Source organism: Melanostigma gelatinosum, assembly GCF_949748355.1.
Source record: "Melanostigma gelatinosum genome assembly, chromosome: 3".
Lineage (NCBI taxonomy): Eukaryota > Metazoa > Chordata > Actinopteri > Perciformes > Zoarcidae > Melanostigma > Melanostigma gelatinosum.
The window spans coordinates 107521-122500 of record NC_136636.1 but is presented as its reverse complement, the minus strand read 5'-3'; the positions used below and the strand labels follow the sequence as shown (position 1 = coordinate 122500).

At 42.6% G+C, this 14980-nt stretch overlaps 1 protein-coding gene across 1 annotated transcript in view; it reads left to right on the top strand.

Annotated features, from left to right (window-relative positions):
* The window catches only part of ptprt (protein tyrosine phosphatase receptor type T), a gene marked incomplete at its 5' end in the record, with an annotated part of 300839 nt that overhangs the window by 244283 nt on the left and 41576 nt on the right, over nt 1–14980 (top strand). The window contains 3 exons of the mRNA XM_079265832.1: nt 8460–8552; nt 9148–9242; nt 11478–11565. Of these exons, the coding sequence (XP_079121958.1) occupies nt 8460–8552; nt 9148–9242; nt 11478–11565 (276 nt within the window). The remainder of the gene's footprint in view (nt 1–8459; nt 8553–9147; nt 9243–11477; nt 11566–14980) is intronic.

Here is a 14980-nt window from a genome sequence, read left to right as displayed (position 1 = left end):
CTGTGACCTTCAATCAGAGGATCGGCGGTTCGATCCCTGCCTTTGGCTCCGCTAGCCGATGTCGATGTGTCCTTGAGCAACACACTTAACCCCAGAACGTCTCCCTTCCTGAGCCTACAGTGTGTGAATGTGACAGAATCTGAACTGTAAGTCACTTTGGATAAAAGTGTTTCCTAAATGACTGTAATGTAATGTAACACAGCTGTTCTGTTGCAAACAAACAGAACATTTTGGTTAAAAAAAATAAAAAATAAAAACTGGAGAAGCTGTGCTGAATGAGTCATGTAGTGGAGGGTAGGGTGTGCTGAACGGGTCATGCAGTGGAGGGTAGGGTGTGCTGAATGAGTCATGCAGTGGAGGGTAGGGTGTGCTGAATGAGTCATGCAGTGGAGGGTAGGGTGTGCTGAATGAGTCATGTAGTGGAGGGTAGGGTGTGCTGAATGGGTCATGTAGTGGAGGGTAGGGTGTGCTGAACGGGTCATGCAGTGGAGGGTAGGGTGTGCTGAATGGGTCATGTAGTGGAGGGTAGGGTGTGCTGAATGGGTCATGCAGTGGAGGGTAGGGTGTGCTGAATGAGTCATGCAGTGGAGGGTAGGGTGTGCTGAATGGGTCATGCAGTGGAGGGTAGGGTGTGCTGAATGGGTCATGTAGTGGAGGGTAGGGTGTGCTGAATGAGTCATGCAGTGGAGGGTAGGGTGTGCTGAATGAGTCATGCAGTGGAGGGTAGGGTGTGCTGAATGGGTCATGTAGTGGAGGGTAGGGTGTGCTGAACGGGTCATGCAGTGGAGGGTAGGGTGTGCTGAATGGGTCATGCAGTGGAGGGTAGGGTGTGCTGAACGGGTCATGCAGTGGAGGGTAGGGTGTGCTGAACGGGTCATATAGTGGAGGGTAGGGTGTGCTGAACGGGTCATGCAGTGGAGGGTAGGGTGTGCTGAACGGGTCATGTAGTGGAGGGTAGGGTGTGCTGAACGGGTCATGCAGTGGAGGGTAGGGTGTGCTGAATGGGTCATGCAGTGGAGGGTAGGGTGTGCTGAACGGGTCATGCAGTGGAGGGTAGGGTGTGCTGAACGGGTCATATAGTGGAGGGTAGGGTGTGCTGAATGGGTCATGTAGTGGAGGGTAGGGTGTGCTGAACGGGTCATGCAGTGGAGGGTAGGGTGTGCTGAATGGGTCATGCAGTGGAGGGTAGGGTGTGCTGAACGGGTCATATAGTGGAGGGTAGGGTGTGCTGAATGGGTCATGCAGTGGAGGGTAGGGTGTGCTGAATGGGTCATGTAGTGGAGGGTAGGGTGTGCTGAATGGGTCATGCAGTGGAGGGTAGGGTGTGCTGAATGAGTCATGCAGTGGAGGGTAGGGTGTGCTGAATGGGTCATGCAGTGGAGGGTAGGGTGTGCTGAACGGGTCATGCAGTGGAGGGTAGGGTGTGCTGAATGGGTCATGCAGTGGAGGGTAGGGTGTGCTGAATGGGTCATGCAGTGGAGGGTAGGGTGTGCTGAACGGGTCATGCAGTGGAGGGTAGGGTGTGCTGAACGGGTCATGCAGTGGAGGGTAGGGTGTGCTGAACGGGTCATGCAGTGGAGGGTAGGGTGTGCTGAACGGGTCATGCAGTGGAGGGTAGGGTGTGCTGAATGGGTCATGTAGTGGAGGGTAGGGTGCAGGGTTAGCAGGTGAAGGCGAGGTTGAAGAGGTGGGTTTTGAGGGCTTGTTTGAATGATGATAGGGAGGGAGCCTCACGGATGTGGATGGGGAGGGCGGTCCAGAGGGGGGAGGGGGGGTGCATCAGCTGAGAAGGCCCTGTCACCCCAGGTCCGGTGCTTGGTCCTGGTGGTCTTCAGAGTGTTTGCACCGGCGCACCTGAGGCAACGGGTTGGGGCGTATATACGTATTTGTATGACACCAGAGGGTGTACTTAGAGCACCGACCAAACACACTTATTCAACATGAATCTTTTTTTTTTTATTCAAACGTATTCGGTTCGTCATGCGTACCGAACCGTGAGCCTCGTACCGAACGGTTCAATACGAATACGCATACCGTTACACCCCTATATATGATATATTTTATATTACTAGCATTGAGTTGGAATGAAGTCGGTTCATTGTAGAAGATACATTGTTTGAGGTCGTTAATTAGTCGGCTGCAGGACTAATAAAGGATTATCTTATTTGATCTTATCTCGTTAATTACTTTAGCCATGTAGCTTAGCTTAGCTTGCTACATATAGATCTATTCTGTTCATCACTCCATCAGATGTCCTTTAGAATCAGCCAGTCAGCTTCTCTGGTGTCTGAAACAGATCACAGGCTGCAGTGAACAGTGAACTACTAACATTAAAGGTGTGGAGCTGAACTGTTGTGTTCTGAGCAAGAGAGGAACAAGAGAATGAAGGAAATGTAGATGAAAACAGTGGAAGATGAAAAGGCATGAAGGTGAAAGAGATATTGATGGCGTAATGGAAGGCCTCCATTCAGAAAGTCAAGGGCTCTAGAGGAGCTCATGCTTCTCCAAAGTAATCTTCATTCTTCCACTTTGCGTAAAGGGAGCTTGTACTAAATTAAGAACCCTAACCCTTTTCAAAAGGCATAACTGACACCGAGTCTTTCCTTGAGCTCCATTAAAGGCAATGGAGTCGTGTAGCATACTGAAGGACAAGACAACATTCCTTTCACTTGATGTTTAACTCAATGTTTCCATTTTATTTCTACTTTATGCAACTATGTTTCATGCAACTCAAGTGCATCTTTCCTATGTGTGTATGGAAGGGTTATGTGGGTTTCTCTGCAGGATTTAACGCCTTTATATGGAGTTCCTTTGATTGTTTTCTCCTGACAAGAAGCTTTTTCCTGACATAGAGATACGAATAAGAAAAGGAACAAATATCGAGAGCAGAAAGGGAGGATGAAGCTTAAAGTGAGGGAAGAGGACGGAAAGAGAAAGAGGAAGGAACAAAGCTGAACATGAACATCTTTTACTTTATTACTTAGCAGTGAGCTGCATTTGTTTACTGATTCAGCTCACTTATTTTGAACAATGAATTTAAATGGAGATATCTGAAAGAGAGGACAGATGGAATGAAACCAAGACACAAAACATCGAAAGAAAAAAAGGCAAAAGCAGGAAAGAGAGCAGCAGAAGAAAGGAGCGATAAATAGAGAGTCAGTGGGATTCATATCTGACTGCAGGTCACAGGGGTCAACTGGTCTAGACAGTCTCCATCCGTTAACCTCATTCCTCCTGCTTCTGACAAAGTACGGTGTGTGTGTGTGTGTGTGCAGGGCTGTGTGCGTACACGTCTTATGGTAAAAAGTGTGTGTACGTCTGAACAAAGCTGCTTCTTTTGGAACTTACAGGTTCCAGAGTCGAACAAAGATACTCAATTATGTTTATGTGTTGAGAAGTCACAGAGATGTGAGGGTCATATGAAATATGAAATATTCAGCGCTGTGAGGGTGAATGGCCAAATAAAGCACCAGAGTGATTCTTGAGTCCTTTTGCTTTTATATTTGCACTTCTAAACATCTGGTGTTCCAGTGTTAAAGCATAGACGAGTTTGTTGGGGAGTTCTTCCTGCAGACGGTGTCCTCTGTGCACAGATTGGAAATCCCTCTGAGGAGAGTCTATGATTTTGGGGCTGTACAAAATAAATTGAATTGAATTGAGTAAATGGAGAATGCTGTAATGAAGGTGTTTTACATTCAGAGGCTGTTTCCCAGATCACAATAATGAATTATCGCTCGCAGTCGATGTTGGAACAGCATCCCGGAGAGGACTTTCATCAAGAGGGAGTTCTTATATCATTATTCTATTTCATAAAGTCAGTGTTATCCCGATCTGATGCAGAATCACATATCAAATTAGTGCATCCCTAATTTTAATATCTTCCCAAAGAGGAAATTAAAATGGAAATTAACATTTATCATTATTGTGTTTTTATTTTTTTATCATTCGTTTGGACTAATTGAACATGCTTTACACACATATGATGAAAGAGGGCGGGACAGACTGTCACAGACCAAGAGGCAGACAGATAGAAAAAGACTTGTCAAAGGACTTGTGACTGAGAGACAACTCATGAGAATATAAGCTGAGTAGGCAGGAAGTCCACATGTGGCTGAAAAGAGCACAAAGGCTTCTAAACGTTGACATTACTATCACTCAACCTGCACTCTACTTCAATTACTCAGCAAATAAAATGACTACCATTGACCATAATCACCTTACATACAGCCTGATAATGTGCTGAAGTATTGGGGGGAATATAATTGCCTTTCAGTAATGCTGTGGAAAATCTACTTCAGCGCTATGGACCGAGATGATAAGCTCTCTACACCGGAGGCTCTGTGGAGCATCTCCCATTTCAAGAGCTTCTTAAAAATATCCAGCAAAGACACACTGAAAAAAATAAATGTCACATCACTGAGATCTGATGGCAGGTGATGAATATCTTATTTCAGTAACTTATTCATTTTATTATATTATGCACTGCTGATGGCCTGCTGAATTGCTTTTCACTTATCTTTCTGATAACTTATAGTTAGGACTGGTTCAGGTTAGTTAGGGCTGGTTCAGGTTTATAGTTAGGACTGGTTCAGGTTTATAGTTAGAACTGGTTCAGGTTTATAGTTAGGGCTGGTTCAGGTTTATAGTTAGGACTGGTTCAGGTTTATAGTTAGGACTGGTTCAGGTTTATAGTTAGGGCTGGTTCAGGTTTATAGTTAGGGCTGGTTCAGGTTTATAGTTAGGGCTGGCTCAGGTTTATAGTTAGGGCTGGTTCAGGTTTATAGTTAGGGCTGGCTCAGGTTTATAGTTAGGGCTGGTTCAGGTGAGTTAGGGCTGGTTCAGGTTTATAGTTAGGGCTGGTTCAGGTTTATAGTTAGGGCTGGTTCAGGTGAGTTAGGGCTGGTTCAGGTTTATAGTTAGGACTGGTTCAGGTTCATAGTTAGGGCTGGTTCAGGTTTATAGTTAGGGCTGGTTCAGGTTTATAGTTAGGGCTGGTTCAGGTTTATAGTTAGGGCTGGTTCAGGTGAGTTAGGGCTGGTTCAGGTTTATAGTTAGGACTGGTTCAGGTTTATAGCTAGGACTGGTTCAGGTTTATAGGTAGGACTGGTTCAGGTTAATAGTTAGGACTGGTTCAGGTTTATCGTTAGGGCTGGTTCAGGTTTATAGTTAGGGCTGGTTCAGGTTTATAGTTAGGACTGGTTCAGGTTTATAGGTAGGACTGGTTCAGGTTTATAGCTAGGACTGGTTCAGGTTTATAGGTAGGACTGGTTCAGGTTAATAGTTAGGACTGGTTCAGGTTTATAGTTAGGGCTGGTTCAGGTTTATAGGTAGGACTGGTTCAGGTTTATAGCTAGGACTGGTTCAGGTTTATAGCTAGGACTGGTTCAGGTTTATAGGTAGGACTGGTTCAGGTTAATAGTTAGGACTGGTTCAGGTTTATAGTTAGGGCTGGTTCAGGTTCATAGTTAGGGCTGGTTCAGGTTTATAGTTAGGACTGGTTCAGGTTTATAGTTAGAGCTGGATCAGGTCTATAGTTAGGGCTGGATCAGGTTTATAGTTAGGGCTGGTTCAGGTTTATAGTTAGGGCTGGTTCAGGTTTATAGGTAGGACTGGCTCAGGTTTATAGTTAGGGCTGGTTCAGGTTTATAGTTAGGGCTGGTTCAGGTTTATAGTTAGGGCTGGTTCAGGTTTATAGTTAGGACTGGCTCAGGTTTATAGTTAGGGCTGGTTCAGGTTTATAGTTAGGGCTGGTTCAGGTTTATAGTTAGGGCTGGTTCAGGTGAGTTAGGGCTGGTTCAGGTTTATAGTTAGGACTGGTTCAGGTTCATAGTTAGGGCTGGTTCAGGTTTATAGGTAGGGCTGGTTCAGGTTTATAGTTAGGACTGGTTCAGGTTTATAGTTAGGACTGGTTCAGGTTTATAGTTAGGGCTGGTTCAGGTTTATAGTTAGGGCTGGTTCAGGTTTATAGTTAGGGCTGGCTCAGGTTTATAGTTAGGGCTGGTTCAGGTGAGTTAGGGCTGGTTCAGGTTTATAGTTAGGGCTGGTTCAGGTTTATAGTTAGGGCTGGTTCAGGTGAGTTAGGGCTGGTTCAGGTTTATAGTTAGGGCTGGTTCAGGTTTATAGTTAGGGCTGGTTCAGGTTTATAGTTAGGGCTGGTTCAGGTTTATAGTTAGGACTGGCTCAGGTTTATAGTTAGGGCTGGTTCAGGTTTATAGTTAGGGCTGGTTCAGGTTTATAGTTAGGACTGGTTCATTGATTGTCTTTTTTAATATATTCATGCAATTAGCTTCATCGGGGAGGTGATGTTTGCATGTAGCTATTTGCCCTCATCCAACACAGGGACGTCTTTAAACTTTACCTGTTTTAAGACGTGGAACCTAGCTGTGTGTGTGCGTGTGCATGTGTGTGTGTGCATGTGTGTGTGCATAATAACCACAGAAAGCTCCGGATTCACGTCTATGCTAACAGAAATGACAGCTCACCTTGGCGTGTTGCGTAATCTTTTAACACATGTCAACGTCTGGACAATAGATGTTTAGAGGGAAACGTGTTTGCACATGAAATGCACAGCGCTGCGGTGGCTTCCCACTGATCCAGTTGATTTACGTTGCATCAATGTTAATACTGTGCTGGGCGTGTGTGTGTGTGTATGTGAGTGTGTGTGTGTGTGTGTGTGTGTGTGTGTGTGGAGGCAATTGTATGTTTGTAACTTCCTAATGTGTCCTCGTCTCTTCGTGCATACCTTTGTTTACTTGAGTGTGTTACTGTTGGCTTCTTTATAGGTGCTTATATATTGAAGATTTTGCGAGAGAGTGTGTGTATGTGTGCATGAAATATCATTTCCATAGCAGAGAAAACACCTGAGCTCAGGAGAAGCTTTACAGCCGGTTAAAAGGAAAATATGCACACACACTCAGAAAGAGATACAGCTCCTCTGCATCGCATACTGGATTTACCCGAGCTCCTTCTCCCGCTCTCTGATCCCTCAATCTGTTCGTCTGCGTCACTGTTGTCTTAATAACTTTCTTCTCTTTCCTCAAGCTGTTACAGTAAGAATCCATCCTCACTGGCACAATCATCCATTCAGAAGCCTGAGAGCTGTTGGAGCGTGTCGAAGTGTATTCTGGTGGATTGTTACTTTGGAAATTAAACGTTTTCTTATCCATTTATTAAATGATGTAACAGAGGCCGCGTCACATAAGATGAACATAATGGACTCAATGGAAGTCAAGGTGTTAAAGGAACCATGTGTACGAACTAATAAAGCTTTTGAAAGTCATGAACAAACTACAATCAGATGATGTTGTATGACGGAAAATAATGAATTGACTTAAAGCAGAACAATGAAAAATGTTCTCACATTCAACAGATAGCGTTATTGAAAGGAGCAATACTAAGATAAGAATCTCTCTCAGCCACTTCCATCTTCCTCTCCTCGTTTCATATTGAATAAGTGTGTTTGGTCGGTGCTCTAAGTACACCCACTGGTGTCATACAAATATACGTATATACGCCCCAACCCGTTGCCTCAGGTCCGCCGGTGCAAACACTCTGAAGACCATCAGGACCAAGCACCGGACCACTACATGACCCATTCAGTACACCCTACCCTCCACTACATGACCCATTCCTAGGGGTGTAACGGTACGCGTATTCGTATTGAACCGTTCGGTACGAGGCTCACAGTTCGGTACGCATGGCGAACCGAATACATTTGAATAAAAAAAATAAAAAATACAAATTTAAAAACCTTTATTTAACCAGGTAGTCCCATTGAGATTAAAAATCTCTTTTGCAAGATGTAAGTAACAATACAAGATGTAAGCAAGATGTAAGTAACAATACTACATAACATTAAGGAGCAGTTTTTGTTTTTTATGCTTATGTGTTGCTAAGAAGACACCCCAGAAGATGAGTCACTCAGGTATAGTTCCATCATTGTTCAAAGTCAAAGAATAACTTTATGATGTTAGTTTTAATGAATAAATATATTTTAAAATCAAGTACATTTCTCTGGCATTTATAGTTTTCTACTATACCGAAACGTACCGAACCGTGTTTGGCTCTACAGACATTTTATTTATTCTTATTTGCTTGGCTGAGATACAAGTGACCTAAAGAGACGATAAGTGATGGAAACAAATAAACCTTCTTCTTCTTCTTACTGCATCTTGTGTTGTATTATTGTCTTCCTTCATCATTCCTTCTTCTGTCCTCACTAATAGAATACTTACATTCATCCTGTTCAACGCCAGGCCCACCAATCACAGTTTAGGGAGTGATGTGACCATTTTACTGAGCTCTTGTCCTCAGCATCCCATCTTCTCTCACCGGTGTGTCCGTACAGTCCACAGTGTGTGAATGTGTGTGTGCAGTCCACATACTGAATGTGTGTGTGGGGGTTGTCATAGACCGGAGGTCTGTTGTCACGGTAACACCATCTCTCTCTCTCTCAACAGACAGCAGCCAGCCGTCTCTCGCCCAGCCCTCTCTCACCCTGCAAAGCTTCCCCTATGGAGGCTGTGAGTCTGTGGAGCTCTCCTACCAGAGTGGTATGTGCACCCGACCAGCTCGCTGTAGTGAGTGAGTCAGTGAGTCAGTTAGCTAACTAGGCATTTAGATAGTCAGCCATGAATAGTTCACTTACTTTATTAGTTAGCTAGTTAACTAGTCAGCCATGCAGGAAGTTGCAAGTCAAGTGTTTTCCATGAATCTGTTAGTTGGAACTAATATCACCGTCTGCTGAAGATCTCTCATCGTGCAACTGATAGAAAAGTGATCATTCACAGTTTGAAGCAGTTCATTGATCTCACAGCAGCTGGTGGTTCAGTTGGTTAGTTAGCTCACACCTTTAGCTGCTTTAGTACATCATGTTGCCAGTCACCATTAGACACGTAGTTATAATGATAGCCCTCTGGTCATTAAAGTGGAAGGTAATAAATAACGGGCTTATTGACATTCACTTTGCTATGTTAGCTAGTTCAATCATAGAGCATAAGTTGGTTATTTCAGAGTGATTCGAAATCATTTTAAGACCCTTTTATTCCATCTCTCCCCCCCACATACTGTCTCTGCTTTAATATATTCACCTTCTCTTGTCTCTTTCTCTGTAAAATGTTTGTGTTCCTGCAGGTCAGTTCCAGGCAGGTCAGTTCCAGCCAGCGATTCGAGTGGCAGACCTCCTCCAACACATCACCCAGATGAAATGTGGCCAGGGCTATGGCTTCAAGGAGGAGTATGAGGTGATTAACGTTAGACAGACACACAAAGAGGGAAACAATAGGAAGACATCACAGCAGCTGTTAGTTCGGCCAAAGCTCCAGAGAATAAATAGAATGAAATGTCTGAGTGACCCCTGAATGTTTCAAAGTAACGGCTGTAAAACAGTGCGTCAGAGAGAGGAGGACTTTCTCTGATGGATATGTGTGTCACACAGCCCAGAGATGTCCGTGGTTCATCACTGTGTGTTCACTGCACCCATGACCCTGAACACACAGCAGCTGAAGGTCTGAAGGCCGGTTAAAAGGTCTTTTATTGCAGTGACCTTGTTAAAATGATCATTGGAGTAAACGAGGTGCTTCTGCTGAGATAAGATGCTCTTTTGTTGTAAGCTGGCGTGTCTCAAGTCAGTCAAATACTAAAGAGTGAGGATTGACATTGATCCTGTAAGGAATGTTTGAGTGTTTCCAGATCCACAGATGATCGATTCTTATGTTACAATCCAATACGTCATTTGAAAATCAGACCAATAAATGACGGCATTCTGTGAATGCTGCATCTGTATTTCCCTGTTGTCTCTCTCCAGCTGTGCAGTATTTGTGTGAATGAGAGAGATTGTAGGATTGGATTTGGTTTCATAAATCAATTATTAACTCTTTTCCACATCAATATTCATGAGCAGTAAAACAAACATTCTGTTCCTCCTCTCACTTTCTGTCTTTCTTGGTTCATAACATCACCAGATTTATTGAGTTGTCGCTGTCAGTGTTCATCAACGATCACTGCTCTCTTTGCTCCAATCTTCCTTTAACTTTGTCAGCGCTTTGTTTCACTCCAGTTTGAATCCTTACTCTCCCTTTGTTCCTGTTTCTTAACCCTTAATCCCACTTGTCTGTCTTCTTCAGCCTTCACCCCTCTGCTCTCTGCTCTGTCTCTCCATCTCTGCTAGGTCTGTTTGTTTACAGCACACATAAAGTATATTATTTCAGTTCATTGTCACACTCACAACTATACTTTATAGATGAAAGAGTGAAGTATGAACACACACACATGAACAATTAGTCCTTTCTGTTCCTGTCATCACAGCACGAGAGAGAGGACGATCTGTCTTCTCTCCTTCAGCAACATTCTCTTTCAGACCGAACCAACGTAGCTGCATCTCTTCAGACCTCCAGGAACACGTTGACTCCCACTGTTGCTCCCGCTGCTGGCTGCTTTTTATGTCAGACTCGGAGCTCAAGCGCTTTGCCGCTGCCAACAAAGTGAGATGGTTCTGTTTCCCTCCCACCCTGTCGGAGCGTCCCAGAGTTACCTGACCAAAGGACAGAACTCACCTGATTGGCATTGATGAATCTGGGATTCCTGCCATCTCAGTATTTGTTGCCATAACTTCAGTGTTCACATGCTGGAAGGTGTAACATGATGGACATTCAGTTCGGCCTTCTGTTAGAAAAATTCACTCGAGACTGGTGTAAAAATCATTAATCAATGGACATTTATTCTTTGCAAAGAAGGAGACGGGGTTGCTTCACATACAGAATGTACATTGTTATGGTCCGGCTCTAGAACCATAGAAAAACATCACGAAAACTCAGGCACTCACTGGCAGAGGCCCGGGGCCATCACAACATCAAGACCGCTCGAAGATCTGTCTCCGACTCTCTGATATTTATACGAAGTAACCAACATGCAGTGGGCTGCACAGGGTAACACACACACATTTAGCGTTTCAAACAGCCGTCTACATATCTGGACACTTTAACAATTCGTTCTAGTACAAAGGTCACTTTCTCGTAAATCATGGTCGCAAATCAGCCCTGCGTAAGTATTGACGCTTTCTACAAGTTTATTATCATTCTTATTCAGGACTAACAGCTGAAGTGTTCTTTCGGTAATCAACTGCTTCTTAATAGACTAAACATCTGCTGAAGACGCCTGGTGTCAGTGAAAGTTCACACAAGGACACGAGCCTCTGTTAAATGTATAACATTCCTTAATCATTTAAACGCATACTAATTAGTTATTTCGATTTTTTCCCAACACCTTCCTTTTACCTTCTTAAAGGTGAATCACATCTGTCTGTCAACTCTGCCGTCTTCTGTTTCAGCAGCAACTCACTGCCCCAGCTGGCTCATTGAATAATAATAATTCATATGTATGTACTGGTTTAACTTCCCATGTGTCCGTGTACTAGTTCTGGTCATCAGGCCATGTGTGCACCTCAATATAAAACTATTGTTGTGTTTACATGTGTTCAGGCTCTGGCGGAGGGACAGACGGCACCCTGGGAAACGGCCAAGAAGGATGAGAACCGCAACAAGAACCGCTATGGCAACATCATTGCTTGTGAGTACTGCAATGGCAAAGATGGAGTACTCATGTACTCATGCAGTACTTTCTGCTGAACATGAGTGTGGTTTGACTTCATCCAGCTCAGTTTCAACTTAAATTGGTCATGTGAGGTTTGGTTTATGTTAGTCTGGGTTTGTTTAACCATTGGTTATATGAAACATGCTAAGGGTTAGGGTGTACTGGTAAAGACACTGTCCTTCAGTTGGAGGACACAGGTCCAAACCACTGTGCTGGTACCCATGTCCCCAGCCAAAGTGTCCCCAGCCAAAGTGTCTCCAGCTAAAGTGTCTCCAGCTAAAGTGTCTCCAGCTAAAGTGTCTCCAGCTAAAGTGTCCCCAGCCAAAGTGTCCCCAGCCAAAGTGTCTCCAGCTAAAGTGTCCCCAGCCAAAGTGTCCCCAGCTAAAGTGTCTCCAGCTAAAGTGTCTCCAGCTAAAGTGTCCCCAGCCAAAGTGTCTCCAGCTAAAGTGTCTCCAGCCAAAGTGTCTCCAGCTAAAGTGTCTCCAGCGAAAGTCTCCCCAGCTAAAGTGTAGGCGGAGCTTAGGGTCCCAAGAGGACTTTTTGTAGAACTCATTCAGTTGCTCATGTCCGTAAAATGTTAAGTCATTTGGACATACAGGCTGTCGGGGCTTGCCTTTCCAACTTCTAGGGGGCGCTAGCGAGCAATTTTGTCATGCTTGAGCATGGGACCTATAAAATATCAAATTTTCCCGCAGTCCTGATATGCTCACCAAATATGGGGGAGGTTGGGGACATGGTAAAGCCCCCAAAAAGGCGTTTCATTCGAGAGAATAATAATAATAATTCTTACAGTTTCAATCGGGACCTCGCGGCCCGACGTCGGTGCTCGGGCCCTAAATATGCATTTCTAATGAGAAACATCCTTTTTTAAACCCTCATTTCCTCAACTTCTGTCAGTCTGACGCAGGAACCCACCACGCAGAACAACTCTGGTTGTATTTCCATCCTGCTGATCAAAGCCTGCAGATGACTTTATTCAGACTTTTGTCAAAATTAAGCTTCATTTTGGAGAAAAGCCAGGCTGCTGTGCGTGTCTCCATTTGCATGTGAATGTGACTCTGTGTCATGTGTCAAGTGATTGCTATGATATTGTGGGCACTAATAATGTATGTGTGTGTGTGTGTGTGTGTGTGTGTGTGTCCACAGCGAGGGTTGAGATGTTAATGCAAACACACTCCACTAACCTGAGGCTTTAAAATGAAACATTGCTCTGAAGGAAATAGCCTGTCAAGAACTCGACAGCCAACAGAAATTATGATAAATGTGCCATTAGTATAAATCCTCCAATTACAAGGTCCTGGTAATGGAAACTGTCCATCTTGATTGCTGTGATTGTACAAAGCCTCCTTTTCATGAGAAAATGTTTTCAAAGGCTCCGAGGGAAATGACTTAAGGTGCTGTCTTTATTAGAACAAAGAAAAGTGTATATATATATATTAGGGGTGTAACGGTTCACACAATTCACGGTTGGGTTCGGTATGATACAGTGGAGCCACGGTTCGGTACGTTTCGGTACAGTAGAAAACTATAAATGCCAGAGTAATGTACTTGATTTTAAAATATATTTATTCATTGAAACTAACATCATAAAGTTATTCTTTGACTTTGAACAATGATGGAAGTATACCTGAGTGACTCATCTTCTGGGGTGTCTTCTTAGCAACACATAAGCATAAAAAACTAAAACTGCTCCTTAATGTTATGAAGAATTGTTACTTACATATTGCTTACATCTTGTATTGTTACTTACATCTTGTACCTGGTTAAATAAAGGTTTAAATTTTTTTTAAATTATTTTTATTTTTTATTCAAACGTATTGTTCGGTTCGTCATGCGTACCGAACCGTGAGCCTCGTACCGAACGGTTCAATATGAATACGTGTATTGTTACACCCCTAATATATATATATATATATGTATATATATGTATATGTATATATACATACATATACATACATATGTATATATACATATACACCCCTAATATATATATATATGTATATATATGTATATGTATATATATGTATATATACATATACATATATATACATATACATATGTATATATACATATACATATATATACATATATATATATATACATATATATATATATACATATATATATATACGTACATATATATATACATATATATATGTACGTATATATATATATATATATACATATATATATATATATATATATACGTATATATATATATATATACGTATATATATACACATATATATATACGTATATATATATATATATATATGTATATATATACAAATATACATATATACATATATAGTACATACATATACATACTTAAGGTTAACGACACAAAGAGCAAAGACCTCAGAACAAGCTCAGAACACAAAGAGGATCAATAGTCTCTTAGACACATATGTCACCAACAAGTCTCTGATTCATTCATGTTCATTATTCTCCACTTAACAGAATAGAAGTGAAACATCAGGATATTCTTCACTCTGTTTCCAGCAGTCCGTCTTTTTTACTTCTTAGTTTTCTGAACATCCAAAGCAGTAGAAGAAGAAAAGGGAGAAAAGCAGCAGGAAGGTTCACGTGTGACAGAAGAAGAGGAGCAAATGACATCTCCCCCTCTCCTCATCTCCTCTCCTCCTGTCCTCAAACCTCCTCTCCTTCTCTCATCAAACCTCTCCTTAAACCTCCTCTCCTTCTCTCCTTCTCTCCTCCTATCCTTCTCTCCTCCTCCTCACTTGTTGTTTCTTCTCCTTCTCTGCCAGCAGTTCATTTATATTTAAATAAAATAAACAGATTCACTGGTGAGCATTCACACGTGTGCATAATGAGGGTGTGTGTGTGTGATGAAGGAGCACTAAGGTGAAGAGGAGGTGGTGTGTTGAAGTGTGTATGGTCATATGCTTGTTGTCATATAGGTCTTCATTTACACTCCTACACAACACATTGGTGTCAGTGTGTGTGTGTGTCTGTGTGGTGTGTACCACATTGATGTGTTTTCATTTAGGAAAGATGAGATGTGTGGGTCACTTTCACTTTCCCATTTTCAACATTTTTCACCGTTTAGAAACAACAAAACGTTTGAGTTTAATCTGAAATGATTCCATGAACTGTATTTAATGAAAACAAAGACAATGTCTGAAGAGGAGTTCAAAGACAAGTGTGAAGAGGAGTTTGAAAAGGAGTTTAAAGACGAGTTTGAAGACGAGTTTGAAGAGGAGTTTAAAGACGTGTTTGAAGAGGAGTTTGAAGACGAGTTTGAAGAGGAGTTTAAAGACGAGTTTAAAGACGAGTTTGAAGAGTGTGAAGACGAGTTTAAAGACAAGTTTGTAGAGGAGTTTAAAGACGAGTTTGAAGAGTGTGAAGACGAGTTTAAAGACAAGTTTGT